The following is a 14,242-nucleotide window of genomic DNA, read 5'->3' as shown; positions in this document are numbered from 1 at the left end:
TTAACAGATAAAAAAGAAAGAAAATATTTGAGACAGACCAGCAAAGTTTTTAAATACTTCCTGTGATTTTGTGTGTTTTTATTTCAGTGCTGTTCTGCAGAGCCTGTGAATTAAGTTACATTTCAGTGCTGTGACTGCTTTATCTTCTGAGTTTCAATCAAAGCTGTCATTTTCTTCACTGAAGTCTTCTGGTTTTATTATTGCCTGACTTTTCAGCCATCAGGAGAAATCTATTGGAAATACTGTTATATTTAATTTTAGATTTCTGAGACCTGTGCTCAACTGTTAAATGTAGTTCAGAAGTGGAAAAAAAGGAGTAGGACTGCAGTTGTTACTAGTTACCAGGAGAGATAACTATACTTCGTTTGTCCTCTTCACCTATTTTCAGTTCCTACACTTTTTTTTTGCTTTAAGTGCTAATACTGCAGTGAAATTGTACTTTTCTAGCTTAGAACAGTTTTCACAAATATGTTTATTAATACTGATTTTATTTGGTTGATTTGTTACGTTTATCTGAAAAAGCCAACACTGTAAAGTTCATCTTTGAGTCTGCTACAGCCAGTATGAAGGTAAAGCTTCAGATCCACTAATAATATAAGTACAGAGGCTTCCAGTCTTACCAGTAGCATTCTAGTCTTATTTGTATTCATAATTAGCTCAATGATACAATATTAATCTCCCCTACTTCTTTACTAGGGGCTTTAATGAATTTGGTGAGGTTTCTTAGGGAGGAGAGAGGGTAGAGGACGGGCAGGAGATAACAGCAGTGGTGGTAAAAGTGTTAAGTATTATTTATGAAAATTGCTTCACTCCTTTTGTGAAGGGAAAGTTTGGACACCAGTACTTTTGTGGCTTAAATTAGTGGGGTAGATAGTAAAACTGTCACTTATAACATAATGGTTTCAGGCAGAAGAATGTTGCATATAAAATCAAAGGGGTGTATTTCTTCACAACTTTTTGTGAAGAATGTATTTTTGCTTTATGTATCTGTTCAGTTTCTAGTAACTTGGCTAAGCTGCAGCCTTCAGATACTAGTAGGTGCTGCCCTGTCATAGGGATGCTGTAATGGCCTCAGAGCATGTAATTTAATTTCCTGTTCTGCCAGGTGACTCCTTGCTTTTGCACTATCTGCTTTTCATACACCAGAGAAATCAACATGACTTAGGGCAAGAATTAGGAAAAATACTCTAGATGCCACATTAACAGTATTTACTACAGTGTTAGCATCCAATTGTTGCTGTCCAGACATCTCCAAATTTGAGTTAAATGGGTAAGTGGGCCAGCACTAAGGGGAAAAAAAAAAAAAATCTTTTGTAGACCAGGTCAAGTCACTTAATTGTATATTATTTTTTCATACAAAGGTCTCGTGGTGGTGGTGACCTTTTCTTATGGTGACCCTGCAAAAAGTCAAAGCAGATGGTATCTATAGGGCACTGTAAAAATAGTCCCAGAGAAATGGCTCAGAATAGGGGATAAAAAGCCTGCACCACGAATTAGCTAACAGTATACTGGCTGATTATAATGACTGCCTTATAGCATCCAAGAATTGTCAATCATACCTTAATATTTATAGAAGTGAAAAGTCAATGTGTAGTTGTTTAATTTGACATGACTCTCAGTCTGAGGAAGTGTAATCGCTGGAGGGGACAGTTAAGTAGCTGTGCTCCTGTCAGCTTGTCTCGCTCCGACTACTGCACTAAACGCTTTCCTGATGAGCGATAGATTTGTTTAAATACCGGGATAATTGCTAGCTACAGGATCCAACACTCTCTTAATGCCTTGTACTACATCTGTATTGGCTCTTGCCTGAGGCTCTTTGAGGTTTCTGCAGGGAAGAAGGCATGTATCTTCAATTACATTGTTCTCCTTCAGGTTCTGAAGGGTAATTGTTGCAGACATAAATGGGCTATAATAAATTACATTTCATTTCTTCCAAACTTGTTGAAGTAGATCAGACATGCCAGTGTTACAGCTGCTTTCTGCTTGTGACATCTGGGTAGTCTGCAGTACTGAGAAAACACGAAGAACAGGACAAAATGTTCCTTCACTGGAAAAATGAAAAATACCAGACTTGTAATGCTATACTGCTGCAAAGCCAGTGAAATTGTTTTGCATGCTATAAAAGTATTTGCTTCTCCTTGCTGCTTCAACACGTGCAAATTACGATCATATATATAAATGTTACTGCTGATTGTGAATAATCATAATAGGAGAGAGACTCATCTCTACTCTCTGTAGTTAGGACAGTGTCTACATTTTACTTTTTTAGTGCTGTTGGTGTCCTAAGAAGATTGAAGAGACCTGGTAGTTTCTGCCAGGATGGATGCCTGCTGATTTCCCTTTGCTGAGCACATTCCTGTTGTGTCACAGCACACTCACAGTGGTGCAGCTGCAAGGCAAATGCCAGCAGCTCCCTACCCTTCCCTACAGCGTGCCCCCACCTCTGCTACTAAAGGTCCTCCACTTGGTACCCACAGGCTGTTGCAAGAAAAGCTGAAAGCCTCTGTGTGTGGATTACCACTCCCTTGAAAAATGTTTGAAGGGATTGGAGGGAGCATTTATTTTTGAAATACGCTTTTCTTAGAAGTCTGACAAAATCTTAAGATTGGTTTTGAAGTATGTTGAGAATTGAAGATTTAATTTTTAGGGATTCATTTTACTACGTGATGAGAGTGGGAGCCAGGTTATACAGAGTATTCCCTGGAGTTCATTTTGAAATAATCCAATTATAATTTAGTTTCTTCTTTAACACTAGCATTTATATATTTGCATTTATTCCCTCCTTTCTCATAATTTTACAGTGCCAGTCTCGAAGCTGTATACTTGATGTTTATCTCACAGTATCTGTTAAATCAGTTAAGTTTCTCAGGTTGAAAATTTGTCTTGAGGTCTGAATCACACCCTGTATGCTGTGTGTAAGTTGTTTATTTATTCCAAGCATAGCATTAATCATGTATTAGACTGCTGAAGGTAAAATGATGTTCCTAGTCCAGTTGGCCAGTAGTTTGTTTCCTTTCTGAACTTGGAAAAAAAAAAAAATCAATGAGAGCTCTCTCCCATTTGTTTATAAATCATTTTGCCTTTCAAGTTCTGTCTCCAAGCAATTGCAGTCACTGCAAGGAGGGTTCTGTTTTCCCACCCTGGAACAACTGTTTACACTAGATGTTTTAGTGATTGTTTTTGATAAATTTGATAAATTTCAGTTTTGAGGCAGATTTAAGCTAGCTGTGTATCCCTAATTATAGTATAAATTTTCCTGATTACTCTAAATCAAGACTTCACTCCTGTTAGTTTTTGATTTTTCGTCCCTTGGATAAATACGAACTTCTAGTTCATAAAGCCACCTCTACTAACACATCTTGCCCCAATGCTTCCCTGAATCACAGGTGCTTTCAGGATCTTTAATTTTGTGGATTGAGTCTCAGATTTTTCCAAAGGCCTAAACACTGCGCATAGGTTTGTGGCAACAGAGTCTACGTTGGAGTGAAATAACACTGGCTTGTTAAAAGGTGTCTGGTGTATTCCTGTTAGGTGGATACATTAGTCCCCTGGGACTACCAGAAATGAATGTGCAACTGCCTAATTGTAGCTAAAAAGGCTCAGGAAAAGGTTGGTTCATAGTTTGGAAGTAATTGCCCCTTCTCAGCTGTGGAGCTGACCTCTGTAACAGTGACTCTTAACCTCTCCAGCTTGGACCATTTAATCTGCTCTTCCTTCTGCATTCAACTGCTATGTGTGTGTGGAGTAGGACTGCCTTCCCTATCTTTCAAGAGAGGGAAAAAGCCCTGCCATGACCTTGAGCAGCACAAACTACAGAGTTACTGTGTAGTGCAATCTCCTTGCAGCCCATGCTCTTTGACTTCTTTCATCACCCTGTGTCCATGGTGAGCTGCAGCAGGGCTGTGTGATGCAGGAGAGGATGAGCTCTTTCCACTTACCTTCATCCTACCTTGCTCTTAGAGTGTCATACCACCTTCTTTCTGATCAGAGTTGCACACAGTGCTGTTGAAATTAACTGAGATGGAATGTTGGAGTGATTTTCTTGGGGGCGAGCAGTCTTTGATACAGTCAGTAGGGTCTGGATGGCCCCAGAGACCTATCTGAAAATTTTCTCTACATCAGATGAAGCAGTAGTAAAATTCTGATTTTCTGTTTATCTAATTAAGTGTTTTAGAACTTTCCTACCACTATCATTATCAGAGAGTGCTGGGAAAGGACAGGGAAATGCATGTTGAAGCTTGTCAGCTACACTTTTTCCCATTCCAGTGTTAGCAAGGAAAGATGGCACAAGAGGATCTAGTACCCTTGAAAGAAACAAACACAGCCAAGGTTTTTGGGCCCTACTGGCAGGCCCTAGAGTGTGTAGACTGTAACCAGTGTGATATCAGAGGAGTTTTGGTCCTTCCTAGCAAGGCTGCTGCTGTCATGATCCAGAAGAAAATGCTGGCTACTAGTGGGTTGGCCTTCCCACCAGGTGGGCATCACCAGGAGGGGTGTAGGACATCACTGGGCCCATGGAAATGCAGCTGGCAGCACCAGCAGCATCATTAGACACAGCCCATGCCCTCCAGCTGATGGCATACACTCAGCATTACTTGTATTATGTTCATGGAAATGAATATAAATACAACACAGCAGGTCTGTCTTAAGCCTAATGTTGTGTGAAACTTCATTTAACTTACTTGACTACCTCAAAAATGTTTTGTGTTCTGTTTTTGTCCCTATTTACTCAAGTATTGTGACTTACTGCAGCAAGGTTCCTAAACTTTGAGGGGAATAAATCTCACTTTAAAATAAGTAGCAACATTTTTACTCTGCACATACCCATCTTGTGGTGTGTATTTCATCAATGCTCGTTGAACCATTTTACTGCAGCTCTGCTGAACTTGCATCCAGATTAAAGTTAATATTAAAAATGGTAATGCCATGGTAATACTAAGTCACTTTAAAGCCTTCTGGGCTTTTTTAATTGCAGATTCATTTAAACTGTAAGATGTAAATGATAAGGCTTTTTCTTTCTTTGCTCTTACTCAATTTTGGGCTCAGTCATTGGTGAGTATAGTGTTGCTCATGCTGAAATCAGTGACAAACCTCCTATTCCTTTTGCAAGTATGGTACAAGTTGCAGATCCTTGTCTTCTTCCCAGCAGAGACAGTTGAATTGTAAGAGAATTTAAAAAGTAAATAAACCTATTCGCAAGTTGAAAATAATTGTATTTACCATAACCGATCACTTGCATTAGACCTAGTATTTTTGACTGATGGTTGAGTAACCTCTTGACTTCCAAAAGCTTGCAAGTTATGTCCAAAAATTTTCTTAAGCTGTATAATATAGCACTGTTGCACTGAGACAGTGTTTTTTTAAATTAAATTGTTAAAGCCTGAAAGAGCTGAGTCCATCATTATTAACTATTTGATTATGCTTTGAGCATTAGGACTGATTATCCCAGACATGGATTTCATCCTTGTTTTATAAATTGACATGGGCAACAATGAAACACGAAGAGAAGTGACCAGAATTAACATTTACATGGCTAGTCTTGGTGTTGTGCAAACTGGTTTTTTGTTCCTGATACACTAGTGAAGATTAACAGCCTTTCTGCCCCAGTAATGGAGAGACATTCAGCCAAAATAGTGTTGTGTTTGGATTTCTGTGCTGAATACTAAAAGATTTTATGTGATTGTTAGAGCTCTTGGAATCCTGTTTCTTTCCTTTAGCACAGCTATACAAAGGATGAACTTTGTGCCTTTTGTTTTGTGTCTCCACATACTTTACTTGATATTGTTATCCTGAGCCTTAAGTGCATTCTTCCCTTTAAAAATAAAGTTTTTTCAAAAAACTTTTGTCACCTCAGCTGTTCCAAATGACAGTGCATTTTTTAAGTAGGACAATTGATATTTCTAAGGTAATTATTCACAAGGAACTTCTTGTATAGACACGTTTGAAGTACATGTATCTTCAAAAAAAAAGGCAGTTATATTGTAGTGATGCCCAAAAACAGATGCCCCAGGAGTTGGGACTCCCTAGTTGTCTTCTGTGTTGCTCCAGGAGGCAGATGTAGCCTGTGAGGTCTTCCCTTGAAACAGGAAGCAGTTCCCACCTCCATCTGCACCATCAGTGTCAGCAGTTATAGCACAGAAACACCTTTTGCCCATTCAGTCACCTCTGCGTGGCATTATCTGCTGGTTAGGTGGTGTTTGGGATGTATGGAAAAGCTGTGTCATCAATGTAGGAGAAGATGCAGACCCCAGAGGGAATGGACAGTAATCAGTCTCCACAAAATTATCATGAAGTCATCTAATTGTGCCTGAAGGAACTTCTAGGGTGCCAAGAGACAATGTCGTGCTCTCTTTTTTAGAGCTGGCTGGAAATCATTCTGATAGAAACTTTGGCTTGGGAAAAATCTAACTCACTGATGGTTTTTGCTGAAATAAAGTATTTCTGCAAACTTAGGACAAACAGGATTCAGCTGGCCTTCTTTCCTCAACAGTCTCACATGGATGATGAGTCTATTTTGAACCTGGAGTACAGGGAGGTATTACTGGGGCCGTTCAGTTAGAGGGGGCTGATAAGGGCACGACTGGCTTTTTAAAAAGGCCTGTAGATAGGTCAGGGAATAATGATTTTAAGCTAAAGGAGGTTAAATTCAGACTTGACACTGGGTGAATTTTTTTACAATGGTGGTGGTAAAATACTGGTACAGGTTGTCCAGAGAGGTCATGGATGGAACATTCACAGAAGTATTCAAGGTCAGGTTGAATGGGACTCTGAACTACCTGATCTAGTTTGAGATGTCTCTTGTCACTGCAAGGGAGTTGAACTAGATGTCCTAAAGATCCTTTCTAACCAAACCATTCTATGATTCCTGTCAAAGATTTGGAGTTGCAGGCAGTCCATTGCTGTTCTTGCCTTGCTGTCAGGGGGTTGCTGCCTGTTCACGTGGTTGTGTGGCCTCTTGTGACTCCAGTGTGTTCTCTTACCGTTCGTGAATGGTTTGTTCTCTTTTCATGGGGGGAAAAAAACCCAAACCAAACCAGACAAACTTCTGTAAACACTGTTCATTTCATGGATCTGGCTTCAAAAGGTGGCCACACAGGAGGGGCATGTGGGGTGCTAAGGTCTGCCTTGCTACTGTGCCCAATGGTGGGACAGTCTAGGGAATTTCAAGATTCTGGCCCCCATAGCACAGCAATTTTGTGCAAAACCAGTCCTGACAGGATAAAATACTCGAAATAGAAATTTTAGCCTGTGCACCAGCAGCTGGTAAGATAGTTATGTATTTCTCATGAGAAAGTATTGATATGTTTCTACTTTAATCTTGTTGTTAGATTTTGATTAATATAGGAATAAGAAAAACAATCCAAAGAGTAGATTTTAAGTTCATTTTTTTCCTCGCTGCTACCTGTCTTCTGTCAGTCTTCTGAGTATAACACACCAGGGACATCTTTATTTGATGGAGAATCAGTCTCCAGTGTTGTGTATGGAATAGAGAAATAGTATCTTGACTTGCAGGAACAAAGAGATTTAAGGTCCTAGCTTTGTCACAGCCGTGTTACATGATGAAGCAAATTCCTCTGAGATACCTTGCTGCTCCTCAGTTAGTGACAAATGTCCAAATGCCCCCTATATATCACAGCTACTTTTTAAATCTTCCTTTGCTGAAAATCAGTGCCTCCTCCTATGTTTCTGTGTCTGTTCTCTAATCTTGAATCTTCGAGTGGTTTGTTGGTGGCCTGGCTTCAGTTTGTCAAAAATTCCTCTTGGACTCTGATGTAGAATACAGCTGTATAAACATTGGGTCCTCTGGTGGACTGGGAATGTCTGAGGGAAGTAAGGCTCTCTCTCTCCAAAAGTAGTCTGCTGGTCAAGAGTCACAGCCTGAAGGAGAAGCACGTGCATCTCTACGGTACTGGCAATACAACACCTCCATTCCCCATGTTACTTTGCAGCTGTGTGCCCAAGACACCACAAGGGATTAAATAAAGGAGAGACTTAATAAAGAAGGCTAGGGAGGGAAAAGGGAGATACTTTTTGCATTTTAATCATGATGCCTTTCTTTGTAGTGTTACTACCAGGTTAAAAATAGGCCAAATCAGTGACTTCATCCCAGCTCTTTTGTGTCTGAGGTTGTCATGCTTTATGTGTAATTGTATGGAATGTTTTCACTTACAGATGACTCAAAAATGATCTACAGAAATGCCTGTTTTACCTTGTTACCCAGAAATGCCTGCTTTATGTTGAGATGCTAGAGAATGTTTTGCTTCATGTCTTCTGGTACAAAATCTTGGTGAAATTATTAAAATAATGTTCTGTTTTTGCAAGAACTAGCCATTAGGGTTCCTGGCAGGGGAATATAAACTGGGGGGTTTCTGTGGAGGTGTCCCTGGCTGGGACCTGACTTGGTAGAGTGAGTACATGGGGTGAGTACATGCACAAGAGGCAAGTAACCATTCACTTCTGCCGAAGAGAGCTTTTACCAGCTGAATGACATATGTTGCCTTTCAGTCTTCCAAAGCAAGGGTACTCACCTCAGCACACCTGAAGTTTTTCTGAGATTGTTCATCCTCTGCCTTTCCTAGCCTGCAGCAGTGGCTCAATGACATCAAGTTAGCCACATAATGTAAAGCTGGTGATAAGAGAGGGTGTTGGTCCATCAATAAATACTCTGCTCCAGTTCCTGCATGCAAGCATGAAGGGCAGTTGCTTTGTAGAAGATTGGTATAGTTTCAAGGTGTGTTTTGTAGTCTTGAGTAAAAAGCCCAAGCTTCCCAAGTACCATTTTTGCATCTTGTCTGTCTAGATGGTGGTGGTGGATGAGAAGTAAAAAGCCTTATTTGATTGTTTCACATATTACTGTAAGAGAATTTAAAACCAGAGGTGAGGGAGTCAACAGGAGGATATTTTCTCCAGCCTCTGGTTTCTAATTACATCAGTTATAGCCCTACCTTCTTAGCTGCTAAAACTACAAGCACTAACTGGAAAAGAATTGAGATAATCCGTGGTAAAGCATACTGAATAAAGATCTTTACCTTTTATCCTGAGTTCCTAGTGCCAAAAATTAATGCTATTTGAAAATACACAATAAATGTGCCCTACTGTGGGCATCCAAGATAATCCTTACTGCCTTAAATGTTAGTGACAAGGGTAGGTGTTAGAGAAGAAAAAAAGGGCTTTGCTGTGAAATAGTATACCTGTGTTAAGAGACACAGATGGAGTGTACATTTGTTTTAAGATCCATAGGCTTGTTTTTATTTTTGCATCAAAAATCAACTCTGTTTGTTGCTCTTATAACTTCTTGTCAGCAGGAAAATATCCACAGACATATATTTCTAGCACTGGACAAGTTCCTGTGGTGTTAATAGATAGCAGAGCAGAAAAGGAGCATCACTCCCTCGTTCTTGCAGGTTAATCCACATTGTGGTCAGCACAGAAGAGTCCGTAACACATTGATCACAGGAACATCGCAGAGACATTTCAGCTGGTCAAAGTAATATGTGGAGTTTAGTTTTAAAGCTCACCCATAGCTGAGTTTTCTTTTTCCCCTTGTAAACTGCTTGGTATCAGCCTCCTCATCTTACACATTGGTGTGCGTCATACTGCTGCAAAGCAGTCTGCACATACACTACGTTGTGGTGACCAGCCTGCAGCACACAGAAACCCTTGGCTTCAGATGGGCTTCCAGGATTTATCCCTGTGGAAGATACCCCCTTGTCCAGATCTGTGATGAGGCCTGAGGGATGGAGAAGAAGGATAGTCAGTACAGAAAACATGCAGTGCATTTAAGCACTTATGGACATCAGCAGGAATTTTCATTAAGAACCATTTCATCCCAGCAGTTTTCTTGAGCAAGAGAGGTGTAATTAAGAAGATAGCATTTTGGAGTTTTTTTTTTACTTTAGTTCATACAGAGTAGAAGCAAAAGAAATAAAATATATTGGGGGTTCATCAAGTGCAAATGTCCTTCGGGAGCATGCATCACTGCAGGTTTACAAAATTGCAGTCTTTGTGTTCAAAGAAAATTTTGAAAACACAGATGATTCAAGTTTGTTCTTACTTTTCTTGAAACTTCTCTGTGGCCTAGTAGGAGCCCATGGACCCATAGTCTCTTGACTGCTGGATCTGCACAGGGCCAAATACCAGAGTATGAAGCTGGACGCATTGCATGGCTGGCTTGTGAGCAGTTTTTTCACCCTAATGTAAGTCAATAGTCTTTTTAAATAGAGCATTCACACAGGAAGGGATCATATGAGAGATTTGCAGAGGTAGGTTTTCTTTTTGACCATTTGTTAGTTAACTCTCCTTAAGGAGTTGAACCCTTGTTCAGCATAGGGTTAAGTACTCCCAAAGGTGAAAGACAGCTGAAAGGAGATTGCTTAGGAGAACTTAGTCAACTTCCTGCATGTGTTTACATGCAGGCTGCATCTTGCTCGTCTTATCATCTACAGCAAAGTCAGGACAAGCCTCCCATTCTCTTTTTTTTGTGTGTCCTCTCAGTTGCTGAGACATCAGCTGAGGATTCTGATAGTTCTCTGATTCCTAGTGGCTGATTTGGGGGGTTTGTTCGGTTGATTTGGGTTTTTGACCTAAAGCTTTTTCAGGCAGTTACCATACTGTTACCATAGTTGCTGTGGCCTGGCAAGGCTGTTCAGGCTGTTTGCTCATGCTGGGAGGTAGAGTTAGCCCTTTTGGCAACAGTCTGAGCACCAGAGTAACGGGGTACCCCTGACTTGAGTGGAAATGGAGACGGTGTTTTCAAACTGAATTTGGCCTGTGGTTACTTGCAAGCCACCAAGTCAGCCAACATGGCCAGCCACCCTTTATGTCTTCAAGTGGTTTGAACTGGTATCTTGAGGAGTCAGTGCCATTTTCTCTCATTCTGCCCTTTGTGCAGATATCACTTCTTGCTTCTTGGTTTGACTGCTAGTGTTTTCCCAGGCCAGTTTGGTTTTCAAGAGCCTTTATGTGGGATCTCTGTAGCCTGGAATGGAAGTTGCTGCTTGAAACGGCAGTGATATTTGCAGAAGGAAAGTGCTTTGGAGAAGAAGGTACTATGAAGGGCAGTTCCTGTCCACCCTCGTGCCAAAAACTTAGGCATGCTTCAGTGATGCTCCCATGTCATCAAACTGCCGACAGCTTCTAGTTCTTCCTCGTACACGTGTGGCTGTGCTGACACACAAATGTGCACACCAAGAAGTGAACGGCCCTTAGTTAACAGTGTGTGGTACTGACATGCTTACTTGCTTTTCTTTCCCTAAGAAAGGTGAAAAAGTTTTAAAAAATGAATTGTATTTGATTATAAAATTGTACTCGATTTTGAATCTTTATAAATTACTCCTTATTTAGGGCTTAATAGTTTTTTTAAATGTAAACTCAGGAAAATATTTACTTTTCAAGCATGAATGTCCTTCTGGTTTCTCACATCACTGAAAGTGCATTACTCTTTTCAGCCCATTGAATTTTGGGGATCACTAAAGTTAAAAGTCAGTGCAGTTACCAGTGTCAGAAGACATAAGGTTTTGTGTCTGTGGTTGGGATCCCTTTTCACTTCTTTTCCTGTGTGAAATTAGCTGAATGATTTTTCAGATTCATATGGCTCAAAAGTATTCAGGTGCTTTCCCAAGGGTAAATTAGGTAAAGGTAAATTAGATAAGGAACAGTCTTTAAAAACTGTCACAGACCCAATTCTGGTACGGTTATTTACACAGATAAGGGCTGTGTAACAACTGTGGGAGGATCAGCCACAAGCCTCAAACAGATGAAACTCATATACTTAAGTCAAAAAGAACATGGGTTTTGTTTCTCTGAACTTGGAATTTCTACATTTTATTGCTGTATGATTAAAACACTGAAACAGAATTGCTTATTTCCTTCTTGCTGCCTTTTTATAGCTACAAGTCCCAGTCTGAGTATCTCGTACTTTTTATCAGCATTGCACCTACTCACTGCACCTTGCTTGACTTCAGTGACTGTTGACTGCAGTGGAGGTCTGTTCAATAAAGCAGTCCAGGTCTGGATACAGAAGGAACAGTCTTACCTGCTCCAGGTAAATCTTGGTAGTGTCAGATCATTTTTAAAAGCTTTATGGCTCTCATTACAAACCATTATGCAAATTCAGAGAGCAGAAAATATAGCCCATATTGCCTAACAAGCAAAACTTTGATTAGTTTGGAAGTCAGTGGAAAAACTGGTGGAGCTTCACTCGTCCAGAAGACTTAGGAGCCACCACTTGAGATGCTAAGAAACAAATTTGATTATCTGTCTACCAAAAAAAGTTGCCCTGTGTATCATTCTGCAGGTTTGTGCAAAACTAACACAGAGCTGCTAAATAAGTAGACCACAAAAACAAAACGACAGTTTTGCTGTGGTAGGGTTTTAACATCTGTACTGTAGTGTGTTGACTCTTTTGGATTCTTTGTGTTTGGAAAAAAAAACAACCAAAAAACACTTTCTGAAACTTTGTCACAGAGGTTTGTAGATCTAAAGATTTAAATATAGGTATATATAGATCTGTATACATATCTATAGATCTGTAGATTTAAATATATATTGATTTAAATATAGGTATTTAAAAGTGTGCCTTTACATCACTTCAGGCACATGCATGCTTAGAAGTATTAACAAATCCTTTAAAATAAATAAACCTCTTACCCATTGGCTACTTGGGAGTAAACAAAAAATTATCCCCTTTTAACCTAAATTGCTTCTCTCATACTTTTGTCCTGGAGGCCAGGGACGTTCAGAATCCTTAGAGCATGTTCTAATCCTTCACGCACCTGATTTGCTAAATCAGAGCAGAATGAGGCTCTGAGAGTTGGAGAGCTGAGCCCTTGAGCCAGCAAGCCCTGTTGAGATGATGCCAGCTGCATTACTATATAATTAAAGGTACCTTATGGAGAAAAAGATGATTCCTGATGCTAGACCTGTCCAGATCCTACCAAAGCTGCAGTTAGTTCTTAGCAGGCACAACAACCTAAAACGGTGAATTACCGCTGGGGAGCTAGTCTGTAGGACACATCAGGAGAGGTGATAATTCCACATTTTCTGTAGGTGATTTCCCCTTAGACATTGGCATGTGGACCTACAGAGCACCTCTGCTCTGTCATTACATAATAGTCAAAGCATGAACCACCCCAACAAGATACTCCCCTGAAATAGTGCACAATGTGTGTTTCAGATCATGGGAATGGGGTGCAGGCTTGGCCATACAGTGAGTATGTTTCTGCTGCTTCCCTTGCAGAAGAGCAGAAATGTTCCTCTGCTGTTCTGCTTGATTCCTGTAATCTCCATGTTTACACTTGGTTTGAGCCCTAGGAGCTCCTAGGTCATGATAAAATTATTTAATAGAGAAAGTGAAGTGGAAAGATAAGTGGTATCTTCTTCCAGACACTGAAGAAATGTGATTTTTCCTTGGACTCCACCAAAACCCTGCTTAAACACTAAAAAGGAAAGGAAGGAAACACACCATTAGGAATTTCCTGGTATGTTCTCACAGAACAAAGTTTGGCTCTTGGAAGTTTGGCAGAAAGAAGTTTGGCTCTTGGAAGCCACAAGGATCGTTTCTGATTCTGCAACGCTTCTTGGTTTCAGGGTTGGTGGGCTAGAAAAAGTAAAAATCTAAACAGTTGCTGTCAACTGCAGGTTATGTAAGTGCAATTCCAACCTGTTCTAAGAGCAGATCAGTGCACTAGTTATTTCAGACATGGAGATGTTGGAGACCTGTTTGGCTGTTTTGTGCATTTGACCACACAGCAAAGGAACACATGATGCTGCAGACTGGATCGCTCTTTTTGTGTCGTTGAAACAATTAGCAGCATTTGCAGGATGTATAAAAACTGTTGGAAGATGCCTTGACTACGTTGTCTTGCCCTCATCTCTAAGCATTGTGTTCTTTTTTAGCTGGGAAAAAATGTAATATAGGGTTAATATCCCTGGAGTTAAAAAATTTATGTTAGATCTAAAAGACAATAATAGGGTCTGCTTTGGCAGAGTGGTGTTGGAGCCTTAGTCATCCCTTATATGCATCAAAGGAGACACTTGCATTAAATCAAGGAGTTGGGTTCTGTAATATCAAAAATGGTCAAAACTCCCTGAAAGGAATGGAAATTGCTGTTTCATCTATGTATGAGTTAAGTGGGTGAAAATGGTGTGTGTGGGTGTGGGTGTGTGGGTGTGTGTGATGTCTACTTCAGAATGTCTTTTCTATTTCTCGGCAACCAGTGTTTGTTTGAAAACAGGACAAATT

At 40.2% G+C, this 14,242-nt stretch overlaps 1 protein-coding gene across 4 annotated transcripts in view; it reads left to right on the top strand.

Annotated features, from left to right (window-relative positions):
* Positions 1-14,242, top strand: part of DMRT1 (doublesex and mab-3 related transcription factor 1) — a 59,441-nt gene that overhangs the window by 43,109 nt on the left and 2,090 nt on the right. For 2 of the 4 annotated variants that reach the window (XM_086866763.1, XM_086866766.1), the window contains exons 5-6: positions 11,889-12,043; positions 13,384-13,443. The exons of 1 other annotated variant lie outside the window; for it this stretch is intronic. In XM_086866763.1, the coding sequence (XP_086722889.1) occupies positions 11,889-12,043; positions 13,384-13,440 (212 nt within the window). In that variant the 3' untranslated portion in view covers positions 13,441-13,443. Of the gene's footprint in view, positions 1-11,888; positions 12,044-13,383; positions 13,444-14,242 lie in introns of those variants that run through there. One more of the 4 variants, XM_086866765.1, reaches the window with a different exon arrangement.

The sequence above is a fragment of the Cyanistes caeruleus genome, chromosome Z (assembly GCF_971803275.1).
Source record: "Cyanistes caeruleus chromosome Z, bCyaCae1.hap1.1, whole genome shotgun sequence".
Taxonomy (NCBI): Eukaryota; Metazoa; Chordata; class Aves; order Passeriformes; family Paridae; genus Cyanistes; species Cyanistes caeruleus.
This window is presented reverse-complemented; position numbering and strand designations above follow the sequence as displayed.